Raw genomic sequence first — 15,488 nt, 5'->3', positions numbered from 1 at the left:
TTATATTTGCTACTTTCCAATCTGATGGAACCTTTCCAGAATCGAGCGAATTTTGGAAAATTAACACCAACGCACCGACTACCGCATTAGCCGCCTCTTTTAAGACCCTATGATATAGTTCATTGGGTCCCAGAGACTTGACATCGGCAGCTCCTTCAATTTTCTCAATACCATTTCCCCAGTGATTTCAATTTCACCAAGTTCCTTTCTCCTGTAACCTCCTGATTTGCAGCTATTACAGGAATGTTTTTTGTATCCTCTATATTGAACACAGAAGCAAAATATTATTCATTTCTTCCACCATTTCCTCATCTACTATTAACTCCCCACTGTCACCCTGTTGAGGACCAACACTCACTTTGCTCACTCTTTTCCTTTTTAAGCACCTGTAGAAACACTTGCTATCCATTTTTACATTTCTAGCAAACTTCCTCTCACACTCTAATTTCTTTCTCCTGATTAACCTTTTAGCCATTTTCGACTGTTCTTTATATTCTGTCCAATCATCTGTCCTGCTGCTCATCTTTGCAGAGTTGTATGCTTTTTCCTTGAGCTTGATGCTTTCTTTAACTTCTTTAGTTAACCACAGATGGTGGGTCCGCCCCTTATAATTTTTCTTTATGGTCGGGATGTACTCATTCTGAATACTCTGAAATATCCCCTTAAATGTCTGCCACTGCTTCTCTATTCATCTATCCTCTAGCCTCGTTTCCCAGTTCACTTCAGCTAGCTCAGCTTTCATCCCCACATAGTTGCCCTTATTTAAGTTTAAGATACTAGTCTTTGACCCACTCTTCTCCCTTTCAAACTGGATTAAAATTCAACCATATTGTGCTTGCTGCTACCTAGTAGTGCCCTTACTCTGAGGTCATTAATTAATCCTGTTACATTACACAATACCAAGTCAAATATAACCTGCTCTGTGATTGGCTCCTGAACATGCTGCTCTAAGAAACTATCTCAAAAGCATTCTAAGAACTCTTCATCCAGGCTATTACTGCCAATCTGATTTTTCCAGTTAATGTGTAGATTAAAATCACCCATGATTATTGCCGTCCCTTTATCACAGGCACACAATATTTTCTCTTGAATACTTTGCCCTACACTATGGCTGCTGTTAGGGGCCCATCAACCACTCCCACTAATGACTATTTTTCCCCTACTAATCCTCATCTGCACCCAAACCGATTCTACATCCTGATCTCCTGATCCAAGATCATCTCTAACTATTGCACCAATGCCCTCTTTGATTAACAATGCTACCCCTCCACCTTTACCTAGCTTCTTATTCTCCTTGAATGTCATGTACCCCTCAATATTAAGGACCCAATCTTAGTTGTCCTGCAGCCACGTCTCCATAATTACTATCAGATCATATTTATTTACTTCTTTGTGGGTCATCAATTCATTTACTTTGTTTTGAATGCTATGTGCATTCAGATAGAGAGCCTTCAGTCTTGTCTTTTTGTTACCGTTGTAACATGTAGTCTTGACTGTTGATTTATTCTTCGGTTTTTTCTCTCAGTCCTTTCCTGCCATTCTCTGACCTTGTTTCTCATATTACTATTTTGCTCTCCTGTCCTGACTCTACACCTTGAATTGCTACCCCTACCCAAGCTTGATGCCTCACTGGTCTTGTTTAGTTTAAAGCCCTCTCTAATTCCCTAGCTATGCGATTTGCGAGGACACTCATCCCAGCACGGTTCAGGTGTAAACCGACCCAACGGTACAGCCCCCACTCTCCCCAGCACTGATACCAGTGCCCCACAAACCGGAACCCAGTTCTCCCACACCAATCTTTGAGCTATGCATTGGTCTCTCCAGATTATTTGCCCGATGCCAATTTGCACGTGGCTCAGGTAATCATCCAGAGACTATTACCTTTGAGTTCTGCTACATAATTTGGTACCTAGCTCCTTATACTGACTTTACAGAACCTCTTTCCTAGTTCTAGCTATGTCATTGGTACGTACATGGACCACGACAACTGGATTCTCCCCCTCCCATTCCAAGTCCCTTTCTAACCCTGAGCAGATGTCCTGAACCCTGGCACTGGACAAGCAACATAGCCGTCTGGACCCTCACTTTTTGCTGCAGAAAACAGTGTCAATGCCCTCACTATACTATCCCTTACTACCACTACATTCCTTTTTGCTCCCCCTGCATGAATGGCTTCCTGTACCACAGTGTCATGGCCAGCCAGCTCATCCACCTTGCACATTTCACTTTCATCCACACAGGTTGTGAGCACCTCAAACCTGTTTGACACTTGCAAAGTCTGAGACTCCTCCACTCCTGCCTGCTCAGTCCCATTACCTGCCTCACTGACAGTCACATCCTCCTGTCCCTCACTGCTGATCAAAACAGATGACCCTCTTCTAAGAGGTGTGACTGTCTTCTGGAACAAAGTATCCAGGTATTTCTCCCCGTCCCTTATGTTGCACAGCGTCTGCATTTCGGTTTCTAGATCAATAATCCTGATCCAGAATTCGTCAGGCTGCTTACATTTCCTGCAAACGTGTTTGTCATGGATCGCCTTGGCATCCAAAAGCTCCCACATCTCACAGCTGCAACATAACCCCTGTCCTACCATTCTAACTTATGTTATTTAGTTAATTTACTTTAAATACTTTCTTCATATGTATGCTACAATTTACTGTGTTTACTGAATGCTAGTACCACTGACAACTAAAGATTATATGCTTCTAAACCACACGGGATGTGTATTAGATGTTTATTTAAGTAACTCTATTTTATTGCTTGTTTAAAATCTTTGTTGTTTTATTTGAATTTTAAAGTTTTCAAATTTTGGTTTATTATTGTAAAGTTATTTTTATTTATAGATCTACCCGAACTCGCCTGTCCTCAGCTGGTTTCTCACACACTGACCCTTAGACTGAACACTTACCGACCAATCAACGTACCAGCTTCCTGTGACATCACAGTTGCCTCTTTCCCCCCACTCCTGCCGCCTCACAGCAGCTGCAACAGTGAAACAGCCCATTCCTCACTCAAATCCCCGCTCTGTATTTATAGACGTTCCTCACTCAAATCCCCCGTCTGTATTTATAGACATTCCTCACTCAAATCCCCGGTCTGTATTTATAGACGTTCCTCACTCAAATACCCCGTCTGTATTTATAGGCGTTCCTCACTCAAATCCCTGGTCTGTATTTATAGACGTTCCTCATTCAAATACCCCGGTCTATATTTATAGACGTTCCTCAACCAAATCCCCGGTCTGTATTTATAGACGCTCCTCACTCAAATCCCCCGTCTGTATTTATAGACGTTCCTCACTCAAATACCCCGTCTGTATTTATAGGCTCTTCTCACTCAAATCCCTGGCCTGTATTTATAGACGTTCCTCACTCAAATCCCCCGTCTGTATTTATAGACGTTCCTCACTCAAATCCCCGCTCTGTATTTATAGGCACTGCTCATTCAAATCCCCGGTCTGTATTTATAGGCGTTCCTCACTCAAATCCCCAGTCTGTATTTATAGACGCTCCTCACTCAAATCCCCGGTCTGTATTTATAGATGCTCCACACTCAAATCCCTGGTCTGTATTTATAGATGTTCCTCACTCAAATCCCCAGCCTGTAATTATAGGCACTGCTCATTCAAATCCCCGGTCTGTATTTATAGACGCTCCTCACTCAAATCCTCACTCTGTATTTATAGACGCTCCTCTCTCAAATCCCCGGTCTGTATTTATAGACGTTCCTCACTCAAATCCCCAGTCTGTATTTATATGCGTTCCTCACTCAAATCCCCAGTCTGTATTTATAGACATTCCTCACTCAAATCCCCAATCTGTATTTATAGACGCTCCTCACTCAAATCCCCAGTCTGTATCTATAGGTGTTCCTCACTCAAATCCCCGGTCTGTATTTATATACGTTCCTCACTCAAATCCCCAGTTTGTATTTATAGATGTTCCTCACTCAAATCCCCAGTCTGTATTTATAGGCACTCCTCACTCAAATCCCCAGTCTGTATTTATAGACGTTCCTCACTCAAATCCCCCGCCTGTATTTATAGGCCCTCTTCACTCAAATCCTCGGTCTGTATTTATAGACGTTCCTCACTCAGATCCCCGGTCTGTATTTATAGGCGTTCCTTACTCAAATCCCCGGTCTGTATTTATAGACACTCCTCACTCAAATCCCCAGTCTGTATTTATAGGCACTCCTCACTCAAATCCCCGGTCTGTATTTATAGACACTCCTCACTCAAATCCCCGGTCTGTATTTATAGACACTCCTCACCCAAATCCCCGGTCTGTATTTATAGACGTTCCTCACTCAAATCCCCCGTCTGTGTTTATAGGCACTCCTCACTCAAATCCCCAGTCTGTATTTATAGACGTTCCTCACTCAAATCCCCCGCCTGTATTTATAGGCCCTCTTCACTCAAATCCTCGGTCTGTATTTATAGACGTTCCTCACTCAGATCCCCGGTCTGTATTTATAGGCGTTCCTTACTCAAATCCCCGGTCTGTATTTATAGACACTCCTCACTCAAATCCCCGGTCTGTATTTATAGACACTCCTCACCCAAATCCCCGGTCTGTATTTATAGACGCTCCTCACTCAAATCCCCGGTCTGTATTTATAGACGTTCCTCACTCAAATCCCCCGTCTGTATTTATAGGCGTTTATCACTCAAATCCCCAGTCTGTATTTATAGGCGCTCCTCACTCAAATCCCCGGTCTGTATTTATAGACGCTCCTCACTCAAATCCCCCGTCTGTATTTATAGACACTCCTCACTCAAATCCCCCGTCTGTATTTATAGACGCTCCTCACTCAAATCCCCCGTCTGTATTTATAGACGCTCCTCACTCAAATCCCCCGTCTGTATTTATAGGTGCTCCTCACTCAAATCCCCAGCCTTTACTTGTAGACACTCCTCACTCAAATCCCCGGTCTGTATTTATAGACACTCCTCACTCAAATCCCCGGTCTGTATTTATAGACACTCCTCACTCAAATCCCCCGTCTGTATTTATAGACGCTCCTCACTCAAATCCCCGGTCTGTATTTATGGACAGTCCTCACTCAAATCCTCGGTCTGTATTTATAGACGCTCCTCGCTCAAATCCCCGGTCTGTATTTATAGGTGCTCCTCAGCTCCCCACTGTCTCCTGCAGGTCCGCTCCGCTCTGACTCCCAGCAAGGTAGGCCTCACTCGAATCCCCGACCTGTATTTATAGGCGCTTCTCATCTCCCAAGTATCTCCCGAGTATCTCCCACAGGTCCGCTGCGCTCCAACTCCCAGCAAGGTAGAGGGATGGAGCCAGTGACTATGGAGTGGAGTTTGTAGCGAGGACTGAAGACAATGGCTTTCGTCTTCTCAATATTTAAATGGAGGAAATTTCTGTTAATCCAGTTCTCCCAGGATCCTTGGGTGCATCTCATTTGGCTCAGGTGACTTCACAACTTTAAAGGAAAAGCAAAATACTGCTGATGTTGGAATTCTGAAACAAAAGCAGAAAATGCTGGAAAAACTCAGTAGGTCTAACAGCATCTGTGGAGAGAGAACAAAACAGTGAGTCATACGGACTCGAAACATTAATTGTTTATTTTCATTCCACAGATGATGTCAGATCTGCTGAGTTTTTCCAGCAGTGACGGAGAAGTGGGTGGGGCTGGATGACCGAATGGGAGCAGCTGCTCCTCCAGCCAATCAGACTGAATGAGGGGCGGGGCTGATCTCGGTTCTCCCTCATTGGCTGAAACTCTGCATCATTCTGAAAGCTGATTTGTCTCAAACTCCAGGAGAAAACTGGACCTTTCTGTTTGTGACTTTAAACAGATGAAACCCTGTGGGTGTGGAGCAGACATTTCAACATTTGTTACTGAAATGTGGGAACATGATAAAACAATGTACAAATAATTCAAGGGCTCACTTCAAGGAATGACTAGCCAGGCAGGGAAAGTCACCATTAGAACAAGTAGAATCCCTGGTTTCAATAAATGAATGGGCAGAAGGGTTAGGACAGGTTAGGGAGAAGGTTAATCCTGTCATCATTCAGAACATCACATGGAAGCCCAGGCCTGGGAGAGGGGGATCCACCGCAGACATAGGAACAGGGGAACGAAAACAAAAAATGTCAGAAAAACACAGCAGGTCTGAAAGCATCTGCGGAGAGAGAGACAGAGACAATGTTTGGAGTTTGTAAAACCCTTTTTCAGATCTAAAAGGAGGTAGAGATGTGGTGAAATATGTACTGATTAAAGAGAGTGAATTTGCCCAATCTCTCCTCATAAGACAGTCCCACCATCCCCAGAACAAACCTGTGAACTTTCATTGCACTCCCTATATGGCAATGATATCCTTCTGAGGCAAGGTGGCCAAATCAGCACACACTACTCCAGGTGCGGTCTAAACAAGATTCTAAACAATTAAAGCAAGACTTTACTACTCCTGTACTCAAATCCTCTTGTGGCAAAAGCTAACATTCCACGAGCCTTCCGAATATCTTGCTGCATCTGCATGTTAGCCTTCAGCGACTTATGGACAAGGACACTCAGGTCCCTTTGTACATCTACACTTTCTCATCTCTTATCTTTTAGGAAATACTCTGAACGTTAGTTCCTTCTGCCATTTTTCCACAATATATTCCATCTGCCATGTTCTTGCCCACTCACTAAGTCAAATCCTCCCATAGCTGTTTTACATCTACATCACAACACATTCCCACCTCACTTTGTATCATCTGCGAACTTGGAAGGATTACATTTGGTCCCCACATCCAAATTGTTAATATATATTGTGATCAACTGGGACCCAAGTACTGATCTTTGTGGTACCCCACTAATAACAGCCTACCAACACGAGAATTACCCGTTTATTCCTACTCTCTGTTTTCTGCCTGTTCGCCAATCCTTAATCCATGTCAGTGTGTTGCCTCCTATCCCATGTGGGTTTATTTTGCTAATTAATATGTCAGGTCCCGGTGACTTATCAACTTTCAATCCCATTCTTACTGATATTAATTACCTTCAACTCCTTATTCTCCCTACTCCCTTGGATCTCTAAATCTGGGAGATTTCTTGTATCTTCCCTGGTGAAGGCAGACTCAGAATTATCATTAAGCTTCTCTGCCCTTTCTCTATTTCCCGACTCTGCATGCAATGGACCCTCATTTGCCTAAAGCAGCTTTTAGAGTCTGTTTTTATCTTTTCTCTAGATTGCATTCATATGCTATTCTCCCTTTCTTTACCAGTTTCCTGGTCTTCTTTTGTTGTATTTTAAAAGCCTCCCAATCCTCAGGTTTACTACCACTTCTGGCAACTTCAAAAGCTTATCTTTAAATCTTATACCATTCTTAACTTCCTTTGTCAGCCACGGTTGACTGACTTTTTGGGGGTTTTGCACCTTGAAGGAAGGTGTATGTGCTGTAAGCTATTTAATAATTCTTTGAAGACTATCCATTGCCTCTGTACATTTTAATGTATTTTCACATTCTATCTCAGCCAATTTCTCCCTCATGCCTTCATAATTTCCTTTATTCAACTTTAACACCCTTGCTTCAGAGTGAACTACCTCATTTTCAAACATAGTATAAAATACTATAATATTGTGTTCACTCGCCCCTCAAGGTTCTTTTACAAGAAGATTATTAATTAGTCCTTTTTCATTACATAATGCTAGATCTAAAATAGCCTGTCCTCGAGTCAGCTCCTCAACATACTGCTCTGGAAAACCATCCCCAACATACTCCAGAAATTCATCTTCCACAGCATCAGTGCTCAATTGGTTTACCCAGTGTACATGTAGATTGAAGTCATCCATGATCAATGTATAGCCTATGCTACATGCTTCTATCATCTCCTGATTAATACATCACCATTACTATTTGGTAGGCTATGAACAACTCCAACCAATGTCTGCTGCTTTTTGCTAATTCTTAGCTCCACCCAGATTCCACACATTGTTCTTCCAAACTGAGATCCCCTTTACTAATGCACTGATCTCATCCCTTATTATCAGCACAACTCCACCTCCTTGTCTGCCTTTATGAAACTTCCAGTATCCATGAATATTCAGTTCCCAGTTTTTGTCACCATGCAGCCATGTTTCCATAATGGCAATAATATCTTACCCCTATATCTGACTATTTGTGCCTTCTGATCATCGATTGCGAATGATGTGCGCATTCAGGTAAAGTGCCTTTAATTTTGTCTTTTTAACATAATTCTGCATTCGAAGCAGACTCAATGCTCTGCTTTGTTTCTTCTGCCTTGTAGCCTCACTACTACTTCCTGTTACCCCTTTTACTTCCTTCTAATTTTATACTTAAAGGAGGATGAGTAGAATAAGTTAACAGTAACTTCACCTTGCTACAATTCTCCTAACTTCAATCTCACTTTGGTTTACTTTATGACTATATTTCACTTTGACTTGATTTAACGTTACTTCCCTATTGTTGGTGTTCCTTACTGAAATCCAGGTGGCTAACTCTTTATAAGTGTTTTTTTTTCTAGTTTTAAGCTATTTAAACACAATCCCTAACAGCAACTTCTCACCAACCAAGTTTTCCTGCGATGTCGCTCTTGGGTTTATTTTCAAACTCAGCCCGCAGCCCGATCGGAGGTGTTCCTCACAGGTCTGGCTGTCTCCTCTCCCAGGTGAGACACGTCAGGAAGGACCAGAAGAGAAAGTTTACCTGTGTCGCAGCCACATAGGATCTCACTTGTGGCTTTGATAAGAACTGTTTTCGAACTGAGGCAGGGCAGAAACCTGATTGGAGGGATTCAAACAGGGAGTTCTCGGAAAAATGGACACAGTTTTGGGAGATTACAAAATGTTAAAGGATTTTTGAAAGGAAAGAGAGGCTGGAGATATGGCGACAGCATGCAAAGATGGAAGAGTGAAGGGCTTGTTTTTATTTAAGGATATATAATGATGCAAGGTTTAAAGGAGAGCGGAACAGTATCTGAAAAGAGAGAACCAATGACAATGACGGTAAACATGGGGAAGTTGGATGGTCAGTAGTTTAGTGGGAATAGGGTCGATGGAGCAGGTGGTGCACACAGAGGGCATGAGAGGAGATGGGAGAGAAACTGGAAAAAGCTGTGTTCACGGCTCAGACATTGGGGGAAATTTAGAGACAGTGTGTCCTGGTGGGCTAGTGGAAGGGAGGGAAGCAACAGAGGCAGCTGATCGGATTGTCTCAATCTTAGTGACAAAGAAGCTCCATGAGCTCCTCATAATTGTCGTTGGGGCTGAGGATGGAGGAGACAGGGCAGAGGGAGAGCCCTTCAAAAGGAACTAACTTGTGCTAGAGATATCAAAACGACTCAACACACTGTTTATCACAAAGGTGATTTATTCCAATTTTATACAGAATCTGTAACTGGGCTGGAGTTTATTAACCTCAGCAGAAACACACTTCAATCAATATGCTTCAGACAAGAATATCATTGGGAATTAAATCCAACCAGAGCAGTTACTTGTGAGCCCGCTGGTGTCTCAGCAGATTGGATGATTGAGTGAATCCCTTCCCACACTCTGAGCAGGTAAATGACCTCTCCCCAGTGTGAACTTGCTGGTGTCTCCGCAGATGGAATGACTGAGTGAATCCCTTTCCACACTTGGAGCAGGTGAACGGTCTCTCCCCAGTGTGAACTTGCTGGTGTTCCAGTAGGGTGGATGGATTAGCAAATCCCTTTTCACATGTGGTGCAGGTAAATAGTCTCTCCCTAGTGTGAACCCTCTGGTGTCTCAGCAGGCTGGATGAATCAGTGAATCCCTTCCCACAATCAGAACAGGTAAATGGTCTCTCCCCAGTGTGAACTCGCTGGTGTCTGAGCAGGGTCGATGAATCAGTGAATCCCTTCCCACAATCAGAACAGGTAAATGGTCTCTCCCCAGAATGAACTCGCTGGTGTCTATGTAGATGGAATGACTGAGTGAATCCCTTCCCACAATCAGAACAGGTAAATGGTCTCTCCCCAGTGTGAACTCGCTGGTGTCTCAGTCGGTTGGATGAATCAGCAAATCCCTTTTTACACACAGTGCAGGTAAACGGTCTTTCCCCAGTGTGAACTCGCTTATGTTTCATGAGGGAGGATAAATCAGCAAATCCTATTTTACACACAGAGCAGGTGAACAGTCTCTCCTCAGTGTGAACTTGCTGGTGTCTCTGCAGGTTGGATGAGGTAGTGAATCCCTTCCCACACTCGGAGCAGGTGAACGGCCTCTCCCCAGTGTGAACTCGCTGGTGTCTCAGTCGGTTGGATGAATCAGAAAATCCCTTTCCACACACTGAACATGTGAATGGCCTCTCTCCAGTCTTTGTGCGCTGACGAATTTCCAGCTGGGATGGGTGATTGAATCCCTTCCCACAGTCCCCACATTTCCATGGATTCTCTCCAGCGTGACTGTATTTCAACAGGTCAGATGATCGGCTGAAGCCTCGTCCACACGCACAACACGTGTACGGTTTCTCCCCACTGTGAACGGTGCTTTTTCCTTCCATGTTTAATCAGGCGACTCCGTCAGATCCTGATGTGATGTTTGGTTTCAGTTTCCCGACTGCAATTCCTCCCCTTCTAATCCTCTGTGAAATTGATTTAAAACAGAAAAAAGGGAGTGAGAGAGAACCCACAAAAACACAAAGGCAGGTTGTGAAATTGAGCTGAATGAATCTAGGAATTTGTGGGGCCGGCACTAGGAAAAAGTGACCATGAAAACTGCTGGCTCGTGATTGTCTTCAGTCCCCGCTACAAACTCCACTTCCTCGTCACTGACTCCATCCATCTCCCAGGCAACTGTCTGAAGCTGAACCAGACTGTTCACAACCATGGGGAAATATTTCACCCTAAGATGAGCTTCCAACCACATATCCACATCATCACCAAGACCGTCTATTTCCAACTAAAAACAGAAAATGTCAGAAAACTCAGCAGGTCAGGCAGCATCAGTGCAGAGATCGAGAGTTAATTTTTCAGGTTGTGATGACCCTTCCTCAGAACTGTGGAAAGATAGAAATGTAATAGGTTTAGAGTCAGTGAAAGGGGGATTGTGAGGGAAGAACTAAAGGCAAGGTCTCTCATTGGGTGGAACCACCTCAGTAACATCGCCGGACTTTGTTTCTGCCTCAGCTCAAACATTTTTGAAACTCTACGTAGTCCACTTGGACTTCAGCAAGGCTTTTGAAAAGGTCCCGCGTGGGAGACTGATAACGAAGGTAAGAGCCCATGGGATCCAAGGCAATTTGGCAAATTGGATCCAGAATTGGCTGAGTGGCAGGAAGCAGAGGGTGATGGTCAAGCGGTGTTTTTGTGACTGGATGCCTGTGTCCAGTGGAGTTCCACAGGGATCGGTGTTGGGTCCCTTGCTGTTTGTGGTATATATAAACGATTTAGACTTGAATGTCGGAGGGTTGATCAGTAAGTTCACGGATGACACGAAAATTGGTGGGGTGGTAATTAGTGAGGAGGATAGCCTTAGATTACAAGAGGATATCGACAGGCTGGTCAGATGGGCTGATCAATGGCAAATGGAATGTAATCCAGATAAATGTGAGGTGATGCACTTGGGCAGGGCAAACAAGGCACAGAAATACACGATGAATGGTAGGACACTGGGAAGTACCGAGGATCAGAGGGACCTTGGTGTGCATGTCCACTGGTCTCTTAAGGTAGCGGGACAGGTAGATAAGGTGGTTAAGAAGGCATATGGGACACTTGCCTTTATTAGCTGAGGCATAGAATATGGGAGGTTATGCTGGAACTGTCTAAAACGCTGGTTAGGCCACAGCTAGAGTATTGCGTGCATTTCTGGAATCCGCATTACCAGGAGGATGTGATTGCACTAGAAAGAGTGCAGAGGAGATTGAGCAGGATGTTGCCTGGGCTGGAGAGTTTCAGTTATGAAGAGAGATTGCATAGACTGGGGTTATTTTCCCTGGAGCAGAGGAGATTGAGGGACGACATGATTGAGGTGTATAAAATTAGGAGGGGTATGGATAGGGTAGACAGGAAAGAACTTTTACCTTTGGTGGAGGGATCAATAACCAGGGGGTATAGATTTAGGGTAAGGGGCAGGAGGTTTAGAGGGGACGTGAGGAAGAATTTTTTCACCCAGAGGGTGGTGTGAATCTGGAACTCACTGGCTGAAAGGGTGGTAGAGGCAGAAACCCTCACAACATTTAAGAAGTATTTGGATGTGCACTTGCGATGCAATGGCATATAAGGCTATGGGCCTAGCACTGGAAAATGGGATTAGAATAGTTAGGTGCTTGTTTGACCGGCACAGATTCAATAGGCCGAAGGGCCTTTTTCTGTGCTGTAGACCTCTATGACTCGGTGAATCTCATCCATTCCTTTGCTCCCTCTCGACATGTCTGTGCTGACACTTTCCTATCAGGCCTCCCACATTCAAACTCCACTAACCTGAGATAATCCAAAACTTCACTGCCTATCACAGACCCATATAATTCGGAGAGCATTGAAGGAGACCATTCGGTCCTTCCTGTCTGTACCAACTCTCTGAATGAGCAATTCACTTTGTGCCATTTCCCCACCTTCTCCTCATAAGCCTGCACATTCTTCCTTTTCAGGCCCTGATCATCTTGAATGCCTTGATTGAAGCTGCCTCCACCACACTCTCAGGCTGCACATCTTAACCGCTCGCTGTGTGAAAAAGTTTCTTCTCATGTCTACATTGATTATTTTTTCTTAAATCTGTGCCATCTTGTTCTCTATCCTGTCACCAATGGGAACAGTTTCTCCCTCTCTACTCTGTCCAGACTCTTCAGATTTGATAGAGGTATTCAAAATCATAAGTAAATCTTACTTACACTGTATCTCTTCCTCTCATCAGCACTCTGCTCATTGACCTACACAGGCTCCTGGTGAGGCAATACCTCAATTTTAAGATTCTCATCCTTGTTTTCAAATCTCTCAACAGATTCTCCCTCTGTTTTTTCCAGTCCCTATGATGATTGAAATCTTTTTCCACAGATAGAACAGACAAACCTTATTCCTTCCACATTCAGTGCTGATGATCGTCAGGTCCTGATGAACGGAGTGAATCAGATCTTGATGTGATTCTTGAATTGAGTTTCCTGTCTGTTAATTCGCCCTTTCTAATGTCCTGTAATAGAAATTTACAATAGCCATCACTGTATGTCCAGGATAGAAATTGAGAAGAGACAAACATTTCTCTTGGTTTGAGTTTCCCATCTGCAAATCCTTCCCATTCAACATTCTGTAAAAGGAGATTTTAAAAAAAATCTGTCAATGTCAGTCCAGGATAGAAATTGAGAAGAGACAAACATTTCACTTGGTTTGAGTTTGCTGTGTGTAAATCCTCCCCTTCTAACCCCCTGAAAAAGGAGTTTCCAAAATCCATCCCTGTCAGTCCAGGATAGAAATGCACAACATTCTCTCCTCCTGCTACCTGGACCAGGATGACCGCGCATGCGCCCTGATGCACATTGCTCCCTATAAATGCGGGAATGAGAGGAGCGGACGAGGTCCCGCAGTTGCCGCCGGATTCGGAGCAAAGGTGGGACCTTTACATTCCTACTGTGGGTTTGGGGCCTCCACTGGGTGTTCATGAACCCGCCACACCCACTCCGCCGCCTCCATTACCCTCCTACAGTCGTTCATTTCTCACTCGTTGCGGTGCCAAAATGATCACAAACTCCCCAGCTACAGCACCCGGTGCGCATGCGCCAGATGGAACACGGATCGCGCATGCTCCGTTCAAGCCAAGCCACCGCGCATGCGTAGCCGCCCCTGCAGTGAGGATAGGGCACATTCTGTGTCGCTCCGAATGCTGGGTAATAGTCCCGCCATGGAAAGGCGATCGTGTTGAAATTTTTGGGATTTGATTGCGATGGAGCCATAGCGGATGGATATAAAATTATTAACTACTAAGAAAAAAGCAAAAAACTGCGGATGCTGGAAATCCAAAACAAAAATAAAAGTACCTGGAAATACTCAGCAGGACTGGCAGCATCTGTGGAGAGGAACACAGTTAATGTTTCGAGTCCGAATGACTCTTCAACAGAACTAACGAAAAATAGAAAAGAGGTGAAATATAAGCTGGTTTGGGGAGGGGAGGGGGGGCGGGGTCGGTCAGGTAGAGCTGGATAGAGGGCCAGTGATAGGTGGAGATAACCAAAAGATGTCATAGACAAAAGGACAAAGAGGTGTTGAAGGTGGTGATATTATCTAAGGAATGTGCTAATTAAGGGTAGAAAGCAGGGCAAGCAAGCAACAGACAGCCCGAGTGGGGGTGGGATGGGGTGAAAGGAAGGGATAAAAAGGCTAAAAAGTAGAGATAAAACAATGGATGGAAATACATCTAAAAATAATGGAAATAGGTGGGAGAAGAAAAATCTATATAAATTATTGGGGATAAAAATGGGGGGGATCGCAAATGGGGTGGGGATGGAGGAGAGAGTTCATGATCTAAAATTGTTGAACTCAATATTCAGTCCGGAAGGCTGTAAAGTGCCTAGTCGGAAGATGAGGTGCTGTTCCTCCAGTTTGCGTTGAGCTTCACTGGAACAATGCAGCAGGCCAAGGACAGACATGTGGGCATGAGAGCAGGGTCGACTGTTGAAATGGCAAGCAACAGGGAGGTCTGGGTCATGCTTGCAGACAGACCGAAGGTGTTCTGCAAAGTGGTCACACAGTCTGCGTTTGGTCTCTGCAATATAGAGGAAACCGCATTGGGAGCAACGAATGCAGAAGACTAAATTGAGGGAAGTGCAAGTGAAATGCTGCTTCACTTGAAAGGAGTGTTTGGGCCCTTGGACCGTGAGGAGAGGGGAAGTAAAGGGGCAGGTGTTGCACCTTCTGCGGTTGCATGGGAAAGTGCCATGGGAGAGGGTTGAGGTGTAGGGGGTGATAGAGGAGTGGACCAGGGTGTCCCAGAGGGAACAATCCCTGCGGAATGCTGCCGAGAGTGTGAAGGGAAGATGTGTTTGGTGGTGGCATCATGCTGGAGTTGGAGGCAATGGCGGAGGATGATGCTTTGAATGTGGAGGCTGGTGGGGTGATAAGTGAGGACAAGGGGGACCCTATCATGGTTCTGGGACGGAGGGGAAGGTGTAAGGGCGGATGCACGGGAGATGGGCCGGACACGGTTGAGATCGGATAAATGAGCAAACCCCTTCCCACACTCGGAGCAGGTAAATGGCTTCTCCCCAGTGTGAACTCACAGGTGTATCAGCAGGTTGGATAACTGAGTGAATCGCTTCCCACACTCGGAGCAGGTGAACTGCCTCTCCCCAGTGTGAACTCTCTGGTGTATCAGCAGGTTTGATGACCGAGTGAATTCCTTCCCACACTCGGAGCAGGTGAATGGTCTCTCCCCAGAGTGAACTCTCTGGTGTGTCAGCAGGTGGGATGACTGACTGAATCCAAATGAATTTCCACGTGTTTTTTTCTTTAATCAAATGGGGGTTTCTGCCTCTACCACCAGCTCAGGCAGTGAGTTCCAGACCCCCCCACGC

General features: G+C 44.7%; 1 protein-coding gene and 2 long non-coding RNA genes across 4 annotated transcripts in view; 1 reads left to right on the top strand and 2 right to left on the bottom strand.

Moving 5' to 3' along the window:
- Nucleotides 1-15,488, top strand: part of LOC144698296 (uncharacterized) — an 869,665-nt gene that overhangs the window by 143,688 nt on the left and 710,489 nt on the right. The window lies entirely within an intron of this gene.
- Nucleotides 1-15,488, bottom strand: part of LOC144698294 (uncharacterized) — a 451,035-nt gene that overhangs the window by 310,508 nt on the left and 125,039 nt on the right. The gene's annotated exons all lie outside the window — the stretch shown is intronic.
- LOC144698544 (uncharacterized) overlaps nucleotides 9,462-15,488 on the bottom strand; it is a 118,196-nt gene continuing 112,169 nt past the window's right edge. The window contains exons 4-6 of the mRNA XM_078570476.1: nucleotides 15,258-15,397; nucleotides 10,146-10,296; nucleotides 9,462-10,064 (exon numbers count right to left, since the gene is read on the bottom strand). Coding sequence (XP_078426602.1) covers nucleotides 9,462-10,064; nucleotides 10,146-10,296; nucleotides 15,258-15,397 — 894 coding nt within the window. The remainder of the gene's footprint in view (nucleotides 10,065-10,145; nucleotides 10,297-15,257; nucleotides 15,398-15,488) is intronic.

The sequence above is a fragment of the Cetorhinus maximus genome, chromosome 23 (genome assembly GCF_964194155.1).
Source record: "Cetorhinus maximus chromosome 23, sCetMax3.hap1.1, whole genome shotgun sequence".
Taxonomy (NCBI): domain Eukaryota; kingdom Metazoa; phylum Chordata; class Chondrichthyes; order Lamniformes; family Cetorhinidae; genus Cetorhinus; species Cetorhinus maximus.
Note: the sequence above shows the minus strand (reverse complement) of the source record. Positions and strands in the feature narration are given on the sequence as shown.